The sequence below is a fragment of the Abramis brama genome (genome assembly GCF_963993115.1).
Source record: "Abramis brama genome assembly, chromosome: 3".
Taxonomy (NCBI): Eukaryota; Metazoa; Chordata; class Actinopteri; order Cypriniformes; family Leuciscidae; genus Abramis; species Abramis brama.
In genome coordinates, this window is record NC_139965.1 from 6699295 (window position 1) to 6714363 (window position 15069).

Consider the following 15069-nt stretch of genomic DNA (forward strand, 5'->3'; position numbering starts at 1 on the left):
ATAAAAAAAACTTTTACATTTTTAGACATTAACTAATGTCAATCCCTAATGCCAATTTTTTTTCTTTGTTCACCAAGTAATTTACTGGTCAGGCATTATTGTTAACTCGCAAGACAATGACAATTTGATGGATAATTTAAATATATTCTGTAATCACATTTTGGTAATGTATTAATTCCGCCATCACATCTGAGTGCGAAACACTGCTTGGATAGTTTCAAGATAATTAAAAATTATTAATAATACAATAATAATTTAATTGAACTGCTCTGGAACCACACTCCTCGAGAGAGGATGGACTCTTCACCACTCTGGAGTTGCCCATGGTGTGAGGCGGCGGGCTGGTGTGGGTTTGCTTATAGCCCCCCAGCTCAGCCGCCATGTGTTGGAGTTCACCCCGGTGAACGAGAGGGTCGCTTCCCTGCGCCTTCGGGTTGGGGATAGGTCTCTCACTGTTGTTTGTGCCTACGGGCCGAACGGCAGTGCAGAGTACCCGGCCTTCTTGGAGTCTCTGGGAGGGGTGCTGGAAAGTGCTCCGACTGGGGACTCCGTCGTTCTACTGGGGGACTTCAACGCCCACGTGGGCAGCGACAGTGACACCTGGAGGGGCGTGATTGGGAGGAACGGCCCCCCTGATCTGAACCCGAGTGGTGTTCTGTTATTGGACTTCTGTGCTAGTTACAGTTTGTCCATAACGAACACCATGTTCAAGCATAAGGGTGTCCATCAGTGCACATGGCACCAGGACACCCTAGGCCGGAGGTCGATGATCGACTTTGTGGTCGTCTCATCCGACCTCCGGCCGTATGTCTTGGACACTCGGGTGAAGAGAGGGGCGGAGCTGTCAACTGATCACCACCTGGTGGTGAGTTGGATCCGATGGCGGGGGAGGAAGCTGGACAGACTCGGCAGACCCAAACGTACTGTGAGGGTCTGTTGGGAACGTTTGGCCGAATCTCCTGTCAGAGAGATCTTCAACTCCCACCTCCGGCAGAGCTTCGACCAGATCCCGAGGGAGTCTGGAGATATTGAGTCCGAGTGGACCATGTTCTCCACCTCCATTGTCAACGCGGCCACTCGGAGCTGTGGCCGTAAGGTCTCCGGTGCCTGTCGAGGCGGCAATCCCCGAACCCGGTGGTGGACACCGGAAGTAAGGGATGCCGTCAAGCTGAAGAAGGAGTCCTATCGGGCCTGGCTGGCTTGTGGGACTCCTGAGGCAGCTGATGGGTACCGACGGGCCAAGCGGACTGCAGCCCGGGTGGTTGTGGAGGCAAAAACTCGGGCCTGGGTGGAGTTCGGTGAGGCCATGGAGAAGGACTATCGGCTGGCCTCGAGGAGATTCTGGCAAACAGTCCGGCGCCTCAGGAAAGGGAAGCAGTGCCCTACCAACGTTGTTTACAGTGGAGGAGGGCAGCTGTTGACCTCGACTGGGGATATCACCGGACGGTGGAAGGAATACTTCGAGGATCTCCTCAATCCCGCCGTCACGTCTTCCATTGAGGAAGCAGAGGCTGAGGGCTCGGAGGCGGACCCGTCCATCACCCAAGCTGAAGTCACCGAGGTAGTCAAGAAACTCCTCGGTGGCAAGGCACCGGGGGTGGATGAGATCCGCCCTGAGTACCTCAAGTCTCTGGATGTTGTGGGGCTGTCATGGCTGACACGCCTCTGCAGCATCGCGTGGCGGTTGGGGACAGTGCCTTTGGATTGGCAGACCGGGGTGGTGGTCCCTCTTTTCAAGAAGGGGGACCGGAGGGTGTGCTCAAACTATAGGGGGATCACACTTCTCAGCCTCCCTGGGAAAGTCTATGCCAGGGTACTGGAGAGGAGAATCCGGCCGATAGTAGAACCTCGGATTCAGGAGGAACAGTGTGGTTTTCGTCCCGGTCGTGGAACACTGGACCAGCTCTATACCCTCTACAGCAGGGATAGGCAACTCCGGTCCTGGAGGGCCACTGTCCTGCAGAGTTTAGCTCCAACCCTAATTAAACACACCTGAACAAGGCAATCAGTGTTTTCAGGATTACTAGATAGATACAGACAGGTGAGTGTTTATCAGGGCTGAAGCTAAACTCTGCAGGACAGTGGCCCTCCAGGACCGGAGTTGCCTATCCCTGCTCTACAGGGTGCTGGAGGGCTCATTGGAGTTTGCCCAACCAATCCACATGTGCTTTGTGGATTTGGAGAAGGCATTCGACTGTGTCCCTCGTGGCATCTTGTGGAGGGTGCTCTGGGAGTATGGGGTCCGGGGCCCTTTGCTAAGGGCTATCCGGTCCCTGTACGACCGGAGTAGGAGCTTGGTTCGTATTGCCAGCAGTAAGTCAGACTTGTTCCCGGTGCGTGTTGGACTCCGGCAGGGCTGCCCTTTGTCGCCGGTTCTGTTCATAATTTTTATGGACAGAATTTCTAGGCGCAGCCAGGGGCCGGAGGGGGTCAGGTTTGGGGACCACACGATTTCATCTCTGCTCTTTGCGGATGATGTGGTCGTGTTGGCCTCATCAAACCAGGACCTCCAGCATGCACTGGGACGGTTTGCAGCCGAGTGTGAAGCGGCTGGGATGAGAATCAGCACCTCCAAATCCGAGGCCATGGTCCTCAGTCGGAAAAGGGTGGCTTGCCCGCTTCAGGTTGGTGGAGAGTTCCTGCCTCAAGTGGAGGAGTTCAAGTATCTCGGGGTCTTGTTCACGAGTGAGGGAAGGATGGAACGGGAGATTGACAGACGGATCGGTGCAGCTTCTGCAGTAATGCGGTCGCTGTACCGGTCTGTCGTGGTGAAGAAGGAGCTGAGCCGCAAGGCGAAGCTCTCGATTTACCGGTCAATTTACGTTCCTACTCTCACCTATGGTCATGAGCTTTGGGTCATGATCGAAAGGACAAGATCCCGGATACAAGCGGCCGAAATGAGCTTTCTCCGCAGGGTGGCTGGGCGCTCCCTTAGAGATAGGGTGAGAAGCTCGGTCACTCGGGAGGAGCTCAGAGTAGAGCCGCTGCTCCTCCACATTGAGAGGGGTCAGTTGAGGTGGCTCGGGCATCTTTTCCGGATGCCTCCTGGACGCCTTCCTGGGAAGGTGTTCCGGGCATGTCCCACCGGGAGGAGACCCCGGGGAAGACCTAGGACACGCTGGAGAGACTATGTCTCCTGGCTGGCCTGGGAACGCCTCGGTGTCCCCCCGGAAGAGCTGGAGGAAGTGTCGAGGGAGAGGGAAGTCTGGGCATCCCTGCTTAGACTGCTGCCCCCGCGACCCGGCCCCGGATAAGCGGTAGAAGATGGATGGATGGATGGATAATTTAATTGTTCATATGTTTTCATTCTTGTAGGTTTTTTTTTTTTTTACTTATTATGAAATGAACACAAATTAATCACGACAAACCAAATTAATTGTAATTGTATTAATTATACCATTGGTGAAAACAAGCTGATACCAAGGTATTTTAGGCCTACAATTCTAACATAATTTTTCATGACAAATTATGATTGTATTTATTTATTTTTCGAAAGTAAGGTTAATAGCTTCTTGCAATATTATCCTAATGCATAACAAAACCTAAGTGCAAACATTACCGCTTTAATGACCGTCCTTTATTTTTCAGTGCATTTGTTTTACAATATATGGCTATGACTGTCATGGGATTAATATTATAAATATTATTATGTAGTAGTGTAATGTAGAGAGACACAACTAAAAGAGGTTTGAATTCAGGGCCAGGGACCTGGATATTGGATAGGGGGCGCTGGCCCAAAAAAGGTTGAGAACCACTGGTGTAGAACAACAGAGAAACAGTCTCATGTTTGAAAAGTCAGAGATGCTTTTGTTGCTGTCACTTTTCCACAGTTGTTGGTTTTTACATTTTGATGCATCACTAGGTGTTATAACTGTTTTACCTTTCCAGTATTGTTGAGTATCCAAAATCTCCTAGATTGATGTAGCCATCTTCAGTCAAGAAAACATTCTACAATGACAAAATAAATCTCATACATTGTACACATTTGGTCTGGAGACATGGTTTATTGAGCTTTGTCAGTGTTTACCTGAGGCTTTATATCTCTGTGAAGCACATTCTTCTCATGAACATACTGCAGGGCCAGGCAAATCTGAACCAGCCAGTCAATGATCTAGACACAGATGGTAGATGGGGAGAAGGCAGAGCTTGTTCAAATTTAACCAAGTTGGCTTTTCTAAAAACTATGTATAACCTGTAAATTACATGATTGTCTACATACGACTCACCTGTTGTTCTTCAAAACAAACTTTGTTCTGTGTTTCCATCCTCTTGTAAAGATCTCCTCCTGCACAATACTCCATCACAATATAAAAGAATCCAGCTTCTTTATCTGAATAAAAAAAGAGAATAGAGAATAACCTAACTAATAGCATGTTTATTAGTGTTATGTATAGTTGTACAATTCTCAATTATCACAATCACAATTATTTGTATAAAATAAAGATCATGATTATCAAATTATTCTGAACTAAACAAAATATTTTACTACACTGTAAAATCTAATTAGTTAGACTTACTTTAAAAAAAACAACAACATGCAAACCGATTGCCTTAAAAAACAAAGTAAAGAGAAATAGGAATTGTGTTGTTCTGACAAATGCAATCAGTATAGTTCACTTACACAAGAGTTCTAGTAACTAAAAAATAATAAATAAATAAAATTTAATTGTTACCATTGTTTGTTTTGCATGCTGAATGTTGAAGTGTGAGACTCAAACATTGTCATTTGCAAGATAGTGTCACAAATATCTGGTAAGTCCCGCCCCTTCCGCGAACCCCGCTGGACCTCTAGGTTGAAAAATCGTCAATGCAAGTGAATGGGAGAAAATAATTATTTTCTGATCCTGTTTGAATTGTGTCATGAATGTGAACATATGTTGTCTGTAAATTTTTAATATAATTTTTCATGTAAAGAATGCTACAATTTAGCGGGTAGAAGTTTGATACGGTTAGACTTTGTGTGAGAGCACTTTGTGGACTACAACTCTTCGCTGCTTTCGACGCGTTTGAAACGTCACCACCACTCGCACACGGACACTAGCTCACGGATCCCGCTAAACATGGCTGTGTCTTTGGTGCACTTCATCGCCTTCTTTCAGGGAGAGGACAAAATCGTTGAGGTTGGCAAAAAAACACGGGTAAGTCAACTTTATGGGGTGACGTCACATAGGCGACATGTAGTCTTTCTCGTTATGTCTTTTCCACAACTGCTAGCCAAAGAATCATACCATATACTGTCAAACTCGTAACATGAAAAATTCTATAAAAAAATCACAGACAACATATGTTCACATTCATGGCACAATTCAAACGGGACCAGAAAATAATTATTTTCTCACATTCACTTGCATTGACGATTTTTCAACCTAGAGGTCCGTTTGGGGTTTTACGGATGGGCGGGACTTACCAGCTCTATAGAGATTGTATCAACAATTAAAAGTTGCACAAGGTGTGTACCTTAATTTGAACCGAACAATAGACTAGTTAATGATTTTGATAGAAGCTAAAGGTCATCTTTTTAAAGCAAAATAATTGTGATCTCTTGTTGTATCACTGCATCAATAGGAGAAAAAAATACAATAATATAAATGAAGTTCCAAGTGCCCAACCAAATTGCACACTGATCAACTAAAAACAAAAACATTTTAGTAAAATTGACACCAATTTATGAAGTCAGCTTATGTGATGTTATCTCGAAATTTCCAGTTGTATTGACAATTAAAAATTTAAGATGACTTTGGGAAATGAGTGAATGCAAACAGAGAAAAATAACTGCAGAAGTGGAGGTAATGATTGAAAATGATTGAAAAGTCTACTAAGACTTGCCCCTAAACAAAGTTAACTAAAAAGTGTTAGATAGAATAACTGTTGGATTTTAAAGTGTGGGTGTTCTGATAAATGTTTATTTAAATGGTAACTAAACCCTAAACCAACTTTTCTTAGTTAATGATCTGTAAGGATGGGGCGTTATTAGTGCTGTTCATTGATTCGAGTAACTTTTTTGACATTTGGGTATAAAGTGTTTTAATTCTACAATATATGGTGTAAAAACGTCTGAGTGCCGCCCTCTTCAGGTTGAACGGTGGCTCCTGCAGTTTAGTTTAGTTTAGTTTATTTGTTTAGCACATGTTTAGTACAAGTACAAAACTATGCAAGGAGGGAACGAAGCCACTCTAGGCTTGTACAGAGTTCCACTCCTGCTCATATTAACTCATGAGACATGCAGACTAAACACTAAAAAAACAAACAAAAAAAAAACAAAAAAACAAAAACAAACAACAAACGAAACAAAGCAAGAGCATAAGCAGAAGAAATAAAAAATAAAATAAAATAAAAAACATAAAAAAAACAATGCAAAGCAACAATTCAATAACATAAAAGATGATCAATCTAGATAAGAATGCAGAAAAAGCAAGCAATACCTAGAAATGACTACATAAAGACGTCAGGCTAACAATAGTAGTCTCTTCAATTGTTTTTTGAAAGCAGAATAAGATGACATTGATCGCAACGATGGACTTAAGTCATTCCAGAGCTTAGGACCTCTGAAAGAAATATTAAATTGATGTTTTGTAGTTCGTGCGTATGGTAAGAGTAAAGTATTATTGCTATGTCTAGTTTGAAATGAGTGTACATGTGAGATAGGGATAAACAAACTCTGAAAAGAGTCTGGTAGATCTTGTTTCCTATATATAAACTTATGCATAAGTAGACATGTTTGATAAATATTTACCTTATCAATAGGGAGAACTTTGAATTTATTATAAAGGGGGGCAGAGGGTGCATATCTATTTGAATGAGAAATAAATCTAAGATATTTTTTCTGTATAACTATTAATTTCTTCAGGTAGATAGGTAGCTGCCCAGACAATATTGCAATAATTAATAAATGGAAACAAAAAGCTATAATATAAGGTTAAAAAAGCTGAGGAATGAACTAAAGGACAAACCCTCCTTAATATACCCAACATTTTAGCTGACCTCTTAGATACGAAGTTGATATGGTTAGACCATTTAAGACCACTATCTATAATGACTCCCAAAAATTTGGTATGCTGAACCAATTCAATTTGAGTCTCATTAATAAAAAGTTTTGATAATTCTATAGGGTAATGTTTGTTAGTATTACAAAAAATCATAAAGTTGCATTTTTTTATATTAAGAGTAAGTTTGTTCCATTGAAACCATTCCACAATGTGTGATAGTTCCTCATTGACCATTTTGATTAAAATATTAAAGTCTTGGTGAGAGGCTACAAGATATGTATCATCTGCGAATAGTACTGGGAGGAGTTTGGTACAAGTCATGGCCATATCATTAATATAAATTAAAAATAGAAGAGGCCCCAAAATTGATCCTTGAGGGACACCAATCATAATTTGTGACTTCATGGAGGTATAGCCTTCCAGATATACATATTGCTCTCTATTAGCTAAGTAGCTTCTAAACCATCTCAAAGCAACATCCTCCACTCCGTATCTGCTAAGTTTAGCAATCAAAATATTGTGACTGACCATATCGGATGCCTTACTCAGGTCCAGGAAGACTCCAAGAACAATTTTTTTATTATCAAGAGCTGAAGAAATATAGTTCACAAGTTGAATAAGGGCATGCTCAGTCGAGTGTCGCTTCCGAAAACCATACTGATGTTTGTATAAAATATTATTGGCATCCAGGTGATTAAATAATCTAGAAAAGACAAGTCTTTCCAAGATTTTCGATATACACGGGAGAATTGATATTGGCCTATAATTACTAAATTCCTTGGAGTCACCGGTCTTGAAAACTGGTATAACCCTAGCAACTTTCAAATCCCGAGGGACAACTCCAGTTTTCAGAGACAGTGAGAGAATATGAGTAAGAGGTTTAATAATATAGTCAATTGTCTCTTTAATAAGAACACTTTTAATGCCATCATGACCATGGGCTGCATTTTTAAGTGATAAAATAATATTACGAACCTCTTGAACAGTCGGTGGGTCAAAATTATAGAATGGAGGATATTGACCTTTGATTAAAGAACAAGGATGTATATCCGAACCATTAATGCTAGATGCTAGATCAGAACCAACCGATATAAAAAAATCATTAAAGCCATTAGCAATATCAACAGGGTTAGAGAGAACCCCCTTTTCACTGTTCATTACTACAGGGGCAGTAAATGGGGATTTAGTACGATTCAGTAAGTGATTAATGAGGTGCCATGTTGTCTTAATGCTTTTAGAAGCTTGTGCAAATTGATTTGAATAATATGCTTTCTTTGCTTTTCTTACTAAAGATGTAAAGTGGTTTTTACATTTCTTATAAGTTTCAGTATTAACCGAAGAAGGGTTAAAAATAGACCTCCTATAAAGTTTTTTTTTTTTTTCGGGAAAGCTTTTTTAATTCATCAGATATCCACGGCTTCCCCTTAGAGTATTTATTTCTGGATTTTGTACTCGTCAACGGAAATGATAAATCTAAGGCCTTATTAAAAGACTTTAAGAATAAACTGTATGCACTGTTAACATCTTGTGACACAAGTACCCCATCCCATATAATATTACCAATGGCAGACTTAAAATGATCAATGCTATTTCTAGAGAATTTACCTTATTTATTTGGCCCATTTTTAGGATAGCTAGACATTAATTGGTGTGATTGAATAAACTGGAAGACAGGAAAGTGATCAGAGACATCACACATCAGGAGGCCTGAAGTGACCTCAAAATTATAAGAATTAAACAAAATATTATCAATGAGAGTAGCAAATGAGGAGGTGATTCTAGATGGTTTAGTAATAAGAGGAAAACAATTAAAAGAATGGAGTGCATTTAAGAAATCAACTGTTTGTGTTAAATCACATTTAAGTAAATTAATATTGTAGTCACCAAGTAAAAAACATAATTTGCTTTCTTTGGTTATTAACTCAAGTGTTGATTGAAGTGCATCAATAAATGTGTTATGGTCTGAATCTGGTGGTCTATAGATGCATCCGATCAGAATACTCTTACCATTGAATTGCTGACAAGATGAAATTTCAATAAATATAGACTCTGTGTTTGTGGTGTCAAATTCTATACTAAGATCATCTCTAGCACCAGCATCAAAAGAATTCAAAACATATAAAGAGACACCCCCTCCTCTTTTGTTTTTTCTACAAGAATGAAATGATACATAATTAGGTAGGGGGAATAAAGAAAATACATCATCAGTCAGCCAAGTCTCAGAAAAGGCCAAGACTGAGAAGGAAAAACTTAAAGTAGATAGGAAAGTACTCAATTCGTCATGATTTTTAGACATACTACGAATATTCCAATGGAAAGTAGAGAAAAGATTTTTAGAAAATTTTATGGTTTGATGCAGTGAGTTTACTTGCCCTTCAGAGTAATAGTTACCAGACAGTTTTGATAAGTTTAAATTAGGTTGATTTACATCAGGATTAAAGAAACTATCATAGATGCCACAACTGTCTATATTCTGCTCAAATGGATTAAAAATAAAAGAGTTATCATCTAAGATGGGCAAGTCAATAGAAGCCATAGAAATTGAACTGGCATGAGAATCGACACAAACTCACGTGAAAAAAACTGACTGTCCCCTGGTTGAGAAGGCCTCCTACTTCAAAAGAACTAATAACCAAAGTTAACTGAATATTCCATCTGTCCCAGAGAATTGGATAATCATCGTCCACAATCAGCGACACAAAAAAATAAATAAATAAAGTAATAGGTCCGCACATCCACAGTTCATATTGTGACTCAACTCTAATCATCATTTGTACAAGTTCAATTCGTCCATTTCCTTCACCATCACTGCTCTTTCCTCTTCTGGTGTTGCTCCAATCGATCGGATATAAACTTTACCATTCCGAGACCAGGTCGCTTTGATCTTTTTAGCCTTTTTCAGTTGCCGCGCTGCATAAGCAATATTCCCGTTTTTCCTCGTTAGATGTTCATTCACAAACACTCCCGTGCCTTTTAACTTGAACCCCTGTTGCAACAAGGCGATCCTGTCCTTTCTGTTGACAAAGCGAATTATGATTGCCGGTGGGGTAGGACTATTTTTGTTATTCCGAGGGAGTGTATGACAGGCCGAGATCTGATTACTGCGAATGGGAATATCCTTACTACCGAAGAATTGAAAAACCTGGATTTCCAGGGTCTTCGTCTCAGCAGTTGTGTCATCAGCAGTGTTTCCCGCAGCAACATTGGAATAGGCACGGTGTCGTGTTTTCAGTCCAGAGATAATCAGATCATCCATACGGTAATATTGCTCTACATCATCCAGTCTCTTTTCCAATTCTTTAATCTGTTCGTCTTTCTTCTTTAGTTTAACTTCATAGCCGCTCACCTGAGCTTGTAGTAGATTCACCTGTTTCGTGAGCTGCAAGATCTCCGTTTGTTGCGTTGAGATTTTGCCGACCTCTAGTTGGATTGAGGCCAGAGTTTTTTAAATATCTTCCATATTGACGATAATCGTAAGCTCGTCTTGTTGTTGTAATACTAAACAAGCACTTCGATCACTTTTGCTTGGTTTCTCTGGAGGATCAAATCCCCATCGGAGAAAATGCTGCAGTCAGCTCGAACATGAGTTGAACATAAACATGAACACACACTCGCTTTACGAGCGCCATCTTGGAATGAGATGGTTATCTATATCAACCTATTGGTCGAATTTTCCTATTGAAAATGAATTTTCCTATTGAAAATTCAACTATTGAAAAGTTGAATTTTCCTATTGGATGTTGCGTTTGCAAGTGACGTAAGCAGGTTCCAGCTGGTACGAGCTCACCACGCCCTTGGTATGAGTTAGCGTAGATTTATCTACGTGCGTTACAGTGGGCAGGAGGGTACGTAAGTGCTTGCAACACCACTGTTGGACTGCATAGCTTTCCAGCAGATTGGAAATCAGTGGTTGCATGCACTTGGCCTGGAAGACCGTGAGTGTGAAACCTGCATTTTATGCGGGATTGCTTCTCCAACGCAATAGAGGTGGAAATGGGCTTCTCCACACAGCTCGCGCTGAAAAGCGACGCAGTGCCAAACGCTGCTCCTCCTGCATGGACTCGACCGCCGCAGCGGCGTCTTGATGTGAGTGATCATATATATAAATCACAATTTATGGTTAGGCTAAAGTTAATCCTCTGGGGTTGACAAACGTGCCGGCGCATTTTGCTGGATTTTTTCCACATAGCGGCAAAATATGAATATGCCTAGAGAGCGCGCACTATTGACATCAACTCGATAAATCTCATCAGATGCATGTACTTTACCGTCGTCTCGCGACCCTGTGAGTCACTCTCCATTTTAAAGAGTCTGACAGCAGGTCTCAGGTGCACCCCCCCCCCCACCCCCATTAACATTAAATGTTATCTTTTTTATTTTTTATTTAGTTAGGCTTCTGGCTAGTCTGCCAGCTCAGAAAAGCTGAAAACAAAATGTTTGTTATGGGCTGTCTGAGTCTGAAACTGTGCCTATTTCAATTTGCAGCCGGTTTCTATGTTGGTAGCTAGCTATATGATTAAAACCGGCCACAACTGCTGAAAGACTCTGCCGTATTAGCATAGACCCGCCCTGAGCAAGCTGAACACTGTCCGTCATTTTCTTCAGGCCGGAGCAGCTGTCACACGGTGAAACCTAACAATGAAAGTCACTAAACGAAATGAGTACATTTAACTTATTTTTTTTTTAAAAGAGTTAATTTAGCTTAATAAAATATGTGATATTAACTCAAAAACTGCAATGCATTAAGCAGAACTTAAAGGGGTCATGACATGAGAAACCAAATTTGCCTTGATTTTTTGGTATATAAGAGGTATTTGTACCATTAAAACGTCCTGCAAGTTTCAGAGCTTAAGACGTCCTCCCCATTATAAACAAATCATTTATTTAATCAAGCTCTAAATACAGCTCGTTCTGGATCCATGGTATGAACTGACGTCACGGTACAAAGTGACGTACCAGTCGTTTGCATATGACCGCATCCAGCATATGCTTCGAGCGCAGCGGCAGCCTCATTTCATCATCGCATCTGTCACGCGCTTCACATGTGTTCAGTCGACGTGCAGCGAGTGTATGGCGAGTGGATAGTGCCACGGATAACTTACCGAAGTCGACAGTCGTGTACTTTTACGTGACAGAATGGGTACGCCGCACCACAGACGCGTGACTCCAACGTCGCACCACAGCACGTCACATCACAGACGCGTGACACCAACGTGTGACTCCAACGTCGTATCACAATAAATTAATCTATTTCCCCCCTAGCTTTTCTTATCTTTCCTTTGTTATCTTTCTAATCAATCATTATTTTGTGTTCTGATGACATTGAAAATATCATTGATACAAATTTTGTATTGTATACAAAGTTGTGTATGTCATTAATGTCATCTCTGAATGGTTTACGAACATAATATATATATATATTTTTAAATAATTCACTCACTTTCTACTGGATATGAGGACTATGCAAATTATACACCATCAAAGTCACAACTTTTTGCACAATTATTAACAACAACTTTAAAGTTGAACAGATAAATTCATTATCTATAAACATAATATTCTGGAATGTGTCATTCTGAGTTTTTACTTTTGAAGGTGGTAATAATTTTAATTAACACAGTTGACCATAATGGGCGAATACACAATATGAAACTATTCAGGATATTGTTTTCAGGAGAAGGTGAGAATAAAGTATTTTAATATTATTTTCAAGAAATCAACAATGAAAAAATATAAGACAGGGAAATAGTCTTTTAGTCACAAAATCAAGCGTAGCGTTAGTTCTGGCAGGTCACGTTAGTCAAGCTCGCATCAGCTGACCCTCAGCTGATCCACATCTACCTATAGGAATACGACACCTATCACCATATACATATATAAGCTCCTTCAGTATTATCAGCAGCTATCGAGTTTCTCAGGAGCAAATTAAATGGCGAAATTCGTCAGGCAAACAACATCATCTCACAAGGAATCGTGCAATCGGGAATTTAGCAAGAGGAATTCATTCCCACAAGGATTTCACCTCAGATTCATCTTAAACTTGAACACGAGATTTGCCGCATTGATCATAAGTTTCCTGATTTGGAAGTGACCTCAGTCTGCATTGCTGCTCGCATCGCTGCATTATTGTCACAGGACTCGTCTCGACGTGATTCATTCTCCATTCATCTCTGGAAGTTTTCACAAAGCTAAGCTAAGTTCCTTTTTAATGCTCATTGTTAAAATCTATCAGGGTTTTGGCAACATGCTTGTTGCTAATGCTATACGTGTGGCTTGGGCTATTCTAACTTAGGGCGCTTTCACACTAGCACTTTTGGTGCGCACCCGGGTTCGAATGACGTCAGAGTTCGGTTCGTTTGGATGATGTGAACGCTGTTTTCCGAACTCGGGTGCGCACCCGCGAACCGTACTCGAGTCCGCTTAAAAAGGTGGTCTGGGGTACGGTTCATATGAACTCGGGTACGGTTCGCTGCTGATATGAACGCAATCGTACCAAATCGCGGAAGTGAACCGCTATTGATGACATATAATGTGGTGCGTGCCTGCGTGCGTGAGTGTTTAACAACTGTAAAAGGGTCTATTACCTTGACGAAAAGCGGGATTGACGCACTGCAAGCAGAGAGATGATTTCTGCTTGCCTCCACAAAAATTGTCTTCGGCGGGCGGGCAGACATCCCGCTGTCTTTGGAACTGTTTTAATACTTTTGCGGCAGACAGACGCAAGTTTGTTTCTGTATATTTTCTTTGAAAACGAAACCAAAGGTTCAAAAAAAAGAAGAACAAATGTGAAAATAGCAATTCTATCCATGTTGACGCCTTTTCATAGCGGTTACCAAGCAACACGAGTAAGCGCCAGCTGCAGCTTGATGACGCAAGCGTACTGCGGTTCGGATACAAATAATATAATGTGAACACAGTCCATCGGAGGCAGGGGGAGGGGGGAGCAATCGAACTCGGGTTCGGAACAGGCAATCGAACCAAGTGTGAAAGCACCCTTAGTCGTTTTCATCAAAATGCTCTTGCTAGGCTTATGCAATCATATTGGCCATGTGCGTTACTACGTGTTGTCATTGGCAACTGATCGCGTTGCACACGCTGTGCTTTTAGCGCTATGCAGCGCAGATTCAAGCAGCTGTTTGATATGAATTAACAATTCATGGTGCAAATGGAAATATTCTGCTGTGGCACAGCTTTAAAAGACATAGTAAACAGTCAATTCAGTTGAGTCACTTTGGACACGCTTGGTCTATCTAATTCTTGGAAACACGTCGTTCTTAAAGCTACAGTGTATTGTATTTTGTAGTGCTTTCATTTTAATCTATTTTTTACAGTCTATGATTTTAATGCATTGTTTTTTTTAAGGGCTTGCATCTTTATAGGCTGAAATTCAACATGATGGTATATTTAAGCTGTGTACAGTATATATATATATATATAAAAAAAAAAAAAAACTATTATTGAAACACTGCTTGTTCTAAGGCTATAGTGGCTATTAAAAACTGCTTTCTTTAAAAGATGTTAGTTGCTATTGAAACAGTTATTTTATTTTTAAGGTTATTTAGCTCAGTCGTTTTTTGGAACATGGCTGTGTTTTAGTCTTATACCTGGTGTCATTGTCACATGCTATGCTAAATTTTTCAGGCATCAGTAATATGCTGTCATTTCAGCAGCAGCATTGCTATCAGTATTGTATAGTGGTTGCTAGATCAATGTTATCGAATATGTGTTTGTTACTTCGGCTTGTGCATGCTGTTCTCAGCAACATGCTATAGTAATCAAGCGTTGTTTGTGCTGGTTGCATTGGAAAAATGCCTGTGCTTTATTCTATCTGATTATTGCAACATAATGTGTTAAAGTTACCACATGCTTGTGGCTAAAGCTATCTAGATATCAGTAACATACTTGTGCTTAATTCACAGTACATTCACCGCAGAGGTCTGGTATTCAACACTAACAACACTGTAGCTTGATGGTCCTGTGAAGGAGTGTGGAATCATGGGAGTCGTCATCGTCACCTCCACAGCCGAAGGAATCCGTAGGACGGGAGCAGTAATCATGTTCATTAATGAGAAAGCACACTGTA

At 41.1% G+C, this 15069-nt stretch overlaps 2 protein-coding genes and 1 long non-coding RNA gene across 3 annotated transcripts in view; all 3 read right to left on the minus strand.

Moving 5' to 3' along the window:
* Positions 1-4337, minus strand: part of LOC311079165 (uncharacterized protein) — a 30147-nt gene extending 25810 nt beyond the window's left edge. Inside the window, exons 1-3 of the mRNA XM_084108373.1 lie at positions 4227-4337; positions 4028-4111; positions 3881-3948 (exon numbers count right to left, since the gene is read on the minus strand). Of these exons, the coding sequence (XP_083964499.1) occupies positions 3881-3948; positions 4028-4111; positions 4227-4301 (227 nt within the window). The 5' untranslated portion in view covers positions 4302-4337. The remainder of the gene's footprint in view (positions 1-3880; positions 3949-4027; positions 4112-4226) is intronic.
* LOC311079156 (Fc receptor-like protein 5) overlaps positions 1-15069 on the minus strand; it is a 353766-nt gene that overhangs the window by 248724 nt on the left and 89973 nt on the right. The window lies entirely within an intron of this gene.
* The window catches only part of LOC311079216, a 246342-nt gene that overhangs the window by 146544 nt on the left and 84729 nt on the right, over positions 1-15069 (minus strand). The window lies entirely within an intron of this gene.